Source organism: Arachis ipaensis, chromosome B10, assembly GCF_059453495.1.
Source record: "Arachis ipaensis isolate K30076 ecotype BB chromosome B10, ASM5945349v1, whole genome shotgun sequence".
Lineage (NCBI taxonomy): Eukaryota > Viridiplantae > Streptophyta > Magnoliopsida > Fabales > Fabaceae > Arachis > Arachis ipaensis.
The window spans coordinates 1244189-1251037 of NC_142435.1; the positions used below are offsets into that span (position 1 = coordinate 1244189).

At 34.6% G+C, this 6849-nt stretch overlaps 1 protein-coding gene across 1 annotated transcript; it reads right to left on the bottom strand.

Annotated features, from left to right (window-relative positions):
- Window positions 1–1369: 1369 nt before the first annotated feature.
- LOC107623147 (3-isopropylmalate dehydratase large subunit, chloroplastic) lies at window positions 1370–6390 on the bottom strand. The gene is made up of 15 exons (XM_016325305.3): window positions 6176–6390; window positions 5958–6095; window positions 5688–5858; window positions 5119–5271; window positions 4941–5009; window positions 4730–4846; window positions 4267–4341; window positions 4051–4128; window positions 3837–3932; window positions 3413–3462; window positions 3177–3231; window positions 2944–3075; window positions 2498–2545; window positions 2201–2359; window positions 1370–1699 (listed from the first exon to the last, which is right to left on the bottom strand). The coding sequence occupies exons 1-15, from the start codon at window positions 6230–6232 to the stop codon at window positions 1559–1561; spliced, it is 1539 nt and encodes a 512-aa protein (XP_016180791.1). The 5' UTR covers window positions 6233–6390; the 3' UTR covers window positions 1370–1558.
- Window positions 6391–6849: the final 459 nt, after the last annotated feature.

Sequence of the window (6849 nt, forward strand, 5' to 3'; positions counted from 1 at the left end):
TTGAACAAATCACATTGTTTTTGGCAATTTGTCTCTTCGCATCTTGGCCATTATTTATTTTAACAATGAGAAATGGGACAAGGTTTTGTTGGAAAATAAATTAAAAATAAAATTGAGAGAAAGATATTAGGAGGAGCAAATATGAATAGTTATTTCTTTGTCCAATTTTATCTCATAATTTAAAGGTTCAACTTTTGTAACTTAATAGTTAATACTTACATATTTTAGTTATCTTTGTTTCAGAACTTAAAAACTTTGGTCCTTCCGTTTTCTACCTTTTTTCATGCATAATTATTTGATTTTAAAATTACTTAAATTTGATAAAGTAAATATATAGCAAGAAATCCAACTTTATAACATCGACTCAAAAGAAAAAAAAAAAAAAAAAAAACTGAATCAACTTTATAAATTAAACAATGCCTTTTATGCCATGTTTACAGTAAAACTGTTTATATATAAATATCCTTTAATCACCTTGTATATGGTTACTTTTGGATTCATTGAGAAAAAAGAAATTAATAAAATCCATTCCCTTACTCCAACCTATTGATAATTAAAACCTATGAAGCACGAACACTTCGCTGAGTTGCCGTATTTGCATGTCGGACACATTTTGGACACGATACTCGTCCGACATACATGTCTGTCGTGTCCAACCGTGTCTTAATAAAAAATAAAAAGTTCTTCTCCAGATACGTCTGGACACACCTAAATACCATCACGTGTCAGCGTGTCCAGTCTTATTCTTAACATATATTTTTAAAATAAATTTAGATATAGTATATATTATTATTTATTAAAACAAAAAATATTTTAAATACTTGATATAATTAAAATAAAACATTAAAAATAATTAAAAAATTTAATTTATATTTTAATATCAATAAAATATCAAAATATTATTATGATTTATCTAAAAAATACTTTATATTTTATATGTATACGTGTCCCCATGTCATGTAAGATTTTAAAATTCACGTGTCAGCGTGTCCCGTGTCGTGTGTGTCCGTGTGATTGTCCGTGCATCATAGGTTCAAACCAAGTGAAACAATAAAATGAAAAAAGCTCGGAGGAAACATCTGGGAATAAAAGACCAAAAAGGAGGAGAAGTGTATCCTAACCTATGATAATGAAATAAAATTACCTGATTTTTATAGAAAAGAAATTTTAGTAGGATATACAATAGAGAATGAGCTGTGAGCAATCCTTCTATGGATCCATTAAAACATTATAATGCTTTTATCCTCTTGTATTCCCTTTCACAAAACTATACACTAGCCTTATACTTGAATGGTTATAAGATCAAGAAAATATTAAACATCTACAAAATTGTTACAGCAATGACCAACATAGATCTCAAGCTAAGTACTACATAAAATCTTATTTTATTATTGAAACTAAGCACCAGAAAGGATTAACAGTCGCAAGACTTCTTAAAGGGGGAAAACAGACAGATAGATCTATAAACTTCAATAACTTACAGTTTTAATGGCTACATAGTATACAAAACTTCCCCAGTCAAATAGATCGGAAAGGGTATTATCATAAAACAATAACCTTACTGCAAGAATTCTCTTGGATCAGTAACATAACCAGTCAATGCAGATGCCGCAGCTGTATATGGAGAAGCCAGATATATCTGGCCTTCCTTGTGTCCCATTCGGCCCGGGAAGTTCCTATTTGTAGTTGAAACACAAACCTGCACAATCAGCCAAAAATGGTGATTCAGATTTCAATCTCATTATCTATCAAGAAAGCATATAAATGTTGGCAACCATGTGGTAGAGGAGCAGCCATGCATAAGATACGACTACAAAACCTTTTTTTCCACTAGGTGGAGACAAAAGGACAGCCTGGCAAAAAGCATTTTGCGTTACGCAAGGTCCGGGGGAAGGCCAATCCATTTTAAACTAAGTGTTATGCTTTGAAATATTCGTACATTGAAGAAACGATTTAGATGGATACAATTATATGTAGATACATTGATTTTTCAATGTACAAATTCAATCCAAGTGACATTTATATTGAAATAGAGAAAATAAATAATAACCCGCTGCTTATTTCAGTTCACAGAATCACACGTCCCTATATTCTGTATAAATAAAGGAACTACCAAGACACAATAACTCTAGTATAGTATTATGAGGAATTTGAGTTGCTCTAATATAATACTATCCCAAACAAATGGATGGGAACTTGCCTGAGGTTCATTCAAGCGTGCATAAGTATCCTTTGGGCCACCCAAACAAGCACCACAACTAGGACTAGCAGGTGTGTCACATCCAGCTTCTTCAAATATCTGGGAGCAAGTCTTACCACCAGCTCCAGGTACTGGGATGCTATATAAGTCCATCCAAACCTGAAATATTTGATTAATTATTGTAAATCATCTTAACGGGAATTAGGTGGAACTAACTCAACTTTGAAAGCTAGCTCGAGGCAATATGGGACTCTAACATCTCTGATACAAAGAAACATGAAAAAAAAAAATCCAAACCTTCTGTGTTGCAGGCACAAGAAATGTGGGTACTTTAACTTTTTTACCCTGCAGATGCAGATATCAAGCTTTTCATCAGCAGAAATAATTTTAAAGTCCCAAGGCACATTAACACAAATGTCATAAAAAAAAGCATATCCATGACAAAATACCATACAGAAAAAAGAAATGTAGCAAATAGGCTCAAACATTTTAAGACAGAGATTGGTCATACAATACTAACAAATCATAGGTTGTAGTATATGTAATTTAGCATTGTACATACAACACCACCACCACCAAAACCCTATCCCACTAGGTGGGATCGGCTATATGGATCAAACGACGACATTTAGCCTTGTACATAAATAGAGTTATTCATCCATAAGACACATCAATCAGAAGTCAAATCAGAAGTCAGCAATATTTAGAATTTATATACGGAATATAAAAATACAATGCTTTACCGAAGCTAGAAAAACTTTTGCTGCAGCCATGAAATCCTCTGTTTTTCCACCCGTGCAAGATCCTATGTATACTCTGTCAATTTTCACGTCCTTGCACTCTCTAGCCAAAGCACGGTTATCCGGAGAATGAGGCTGCAACAACCATAGGCATCATATTAGCTTGTGGACGTAGGAGAAGCATTATACCAAAGATAAAGGAACATTCTCACTGAAAACACAATCAACGGGCTAACCTTGGCTACCAATGGCTCCAACTTTGAGACATCAAATCTATATTCAGAAAGAAATCTGAATGCAAACACGTAAAACAGGTTAAAATGGATTAACATTGTAGTGGATACTAATATACCTGTAATGTAAATTTAAATATAATAGACATATTTTCTTCATATAACCCCCTAGATTGACATGCTATGCCAATAACTATTATGAGAGGAAATGAACAAAATGATTAGAAAATTATGACTACCTTGCTTGCTGATCACTATAAACTGGTTGATATGGCACAGATGTCTTATCCTGAACAAGAACAGGAAAGGAAAATGAAGTCACTGCTGGCCAAACAAGAGCATGATATCAAAAGGAAAATCATCATTCACGGGGAACCCCACATAAATGCACCACACTAAACCTTCATGCAATGACCATATTAAAATGAAAAAGGGAAACATCATACCATCAGAATTAATCAAGACAATCTACAGAAGGGGCAAAAATACAGCACGCTCTGACCATTCAAGGGTCAAGATAGGAAAGTAAACATAGTGTTAACATAATTTTTTATTACACAAAACATTCAGAGAAAATCTAGACATACAAGCAAAGTGAGATATATGCATATAACTTAAGAGGTGGGACATAAATTTCACTGCCTCTGCTCAAATTGCACAAACCTCGAGATATTTATATGTAGTGCTATCAGCAGGAACAACGCCATTCTTTCCTCCAGCTTCAACAACCATATTGCACAACGTCATCCTTTCCTCCATCTACCAACATGAACAAACCGAAACAACACGTGATAAATTAATAAAAACAAAACATTATTCAGATTGAAGCAACATTTAGAGTCACATAATAGCATAGCATCTTGCAGAATGAACTCACATTTAAACTTTCAACAGTTGTGCCAACAAACTCCATAGCTTTATATGTTGCACCAGCCATAGTTATTTCACCAATTATCTGCAAGGTAAACCATTCAATCATGTCATTTCGTATCAGCTACATGCAATCAAGGTAATTAGACACCTTATGAGTGCAACATGTGTATAAGTATAAAATATCCAACAAATATGGAAGTATGGGATCAAGGTTACTTACTTGCAGAATCAGATCCTTTGCAAGTAAATAACTGGGCATTTCTCCATCCATAACAAATCTTAGAGTTGGAGGCACCTGCATTTAAGTAAGGTATATATATACACACTATTAATAAAGAAAACAGAACAGTGCTAAATGCAAACACCTAGAAACTTGGAAGGTTTAGAGGTCCAGTCTTAAGATAACAGACTGACAAGGGTGAGAAACAGAGAAAATAATAATGCTATGAAGCATGAACCACAAATAGTTTAGAGTATGATGATATGTGTGGGGTGAGAACACTGAACAGGTGCAACAAGATAGGCACAACAAAGGGAAGGGTAAAGATGTGAAAAGTAGCACTAAAAACATTTATGTTCTAGTAGAATAAAATATTGCCACTGAGTTCAGCTGCTCTGGTAAAATCAAACACAAAATGGTCATTCTTAACAATGTAAAAGACATCAGTGAAACCATAAGTTACCTTGAGGAGAAGCTTCCCTGTTCCCAACACAAAACCTGCATCAGTATTCCCAATCCCCGTAGCAAATTGACCAAATGCTCCAGCAGTACAAGTGTGAGAATCAGTGCCCAAGAGAACCTGCAATAGAACGAGATTAGCAAAAAAATAGGTAGTGGAATCCTTCAGATAGTCCTTCACTAGCCTTAAATTTAACTTGTTGAAATACTCTTACCTCTCCAGGCCTACAATGACCTTCCTGAGCAAGAGCAACATGGCAAACACCTTTGTAGTCTGGATTTGCCTACATAGTCATAATCCCACATTCAATGTCCTTGGCTATCACCTACTCGCAATGATCTTCTAAGAACGAAGCAATTGAATGAATATTGAAGAAATCATATAATGCATACCTTAAAATTACTAAGATCCTTAATATCGTAAAAGTACTTGATATTCTGCTCTTGGCAGAAATCTCTTAGTATGTCAACATTGCGATTGGCTCTTTCATCACTGGTGAAGATATAGTGATCAGGTATTATCACAAGCTTTTCACGGTCCCAAACCTTCAATTAGAATAATGCAGTCAGCAAAAGTACATCTAAGGAGAATAACTACCAAGTAATCCAATCAAGATAACAATCCTTAAATGAACCACATAAGTACTCAACCAAGAGCACTTCCCAAGAAGAAAAATTATCTTGCCATATCCATTATTACTAATTTGTCTACTACTAGCACCACTCGCATGACTTCTAAATTGACAAACAGAAACCACAACTAGATATTACTAATTTGTCCTCAAACATTGTCGCAACTCATCCATCTCCAAATTACCAAAAATTCATCTATATCCATATAATAATAATTATTATTCTAGTTACATGGAAAACAATCACACACATCAATCCCAATTCACGTTTGCATCCATCAAATTCAAGAGTAAGGCATTGAACATAGGGCAACCGAACCAATGAATTACCTTAGCATCCTCGCCAAATTCCCTCTTGAAAATACCAATAGAACCAGGGCCACAAACATCATGAGTCATCAAAATATCAACATTAACCCAAACATTATCCCCAGGGGTCAAATAGGGTTTCTCAGAAGCTCTAGCCAATATCTTCTCAGTCATCGTCATCGCCGTCTTCACCTAAACCAACAAACCACAGCCATCAACAAAACATTCATTACAAACACCGCAAAAACAAAACCAAGACGAAATTAAGAAGAAACAGAAGCAAAACGGAACTGATCCAGTCGTAGAAGGCTGGCGTTGAGATTGCTGTGGTGCTGCAACGGAGCAGCAAATTCTCCTGAAACCGGTTTTCTGGCATCGCTGAGAAGAAATGGAAGACGTGGAAGTCAAAGCAGAGAGACCGACATCTTTCTGAGAGAAAAAAGAAAAAAGAGAGCGTTAATTGTTGGGGAAAAAATTGAGGAGAAATTGAGAAGGAAAGAAGGAGCTACCTTAGAGTGAAGAATGGATGTGGATGATGGCGCAAGGAAGGAAGAAGAAGAAGCCATTGATGTTGGAAGCTGCGATTGGAGTAGCGGTGTTCCAAGTCTCTTTAACGAAGAGCCGCCACACGTTTCTCCCTTTCTCTTCTTCCACGTTCTTCACTCGACCAAAGTTTTCCTTACAAGGCTAACAAAATTCAGCTAAGTAAAGAAATGGATAAAAATATTTGAACAAAGTATCGTTTTTGTCCTCAATGTTTGGGGTAAATTTTATTTGTGTTCTTAATATTTAAATTGTTCTATTTGTATTTTTAATGTTATCTTACTATCAATTATACTAATAAATCAGATTATATTTTTCAATTATTCTCACTTGAATGTATTCATTCTCAATTAGGTCTCACTTGAATGTGTTCGATTTTAATATTATACCCATTATTTGTGTTTAGATTCAATTATGTGCCTAGAAAAGTGAACTATGTAAATGTTGTAGGAATTAGTTTCAACATTTGATGAGCTATTTTTTGGAGTAGATCATCGATTCTATTCCAGACATTTGTATTCTAACTTCAAAAAGAGATTTTTAAAACTCAAACTAAAGCACAAATGATATGTCATTGATGGCAGGATAACATTGACTCACTCTTAAAAACGTTAGGGATACAAATAGGACGATTTAAACG

Coding starts and splice junctions, on each gene's coding strand:
- LOC107623147 (XM_016325305.3), bottom strand. CDS start 6,232: ATGGCTTCTTCTTCTTCCTTCCTTGCGCCATCATCCACATCCATTCTT. Junction 6,096..6,175: donor CATCCATTCTTCACTCTAAG/GTAGCTCCTTCT, acceptor TTTTTCTCTCAG/AAAGATGTCGGTCTCTCTGC. Junction 3,076..3,176: donor TGGAGCCATTGGTAGCCAAG/GTTAGCCCGTTG, acceptor TGGTTGTTGCAG/CCTCATTCTCCGGATAACCG.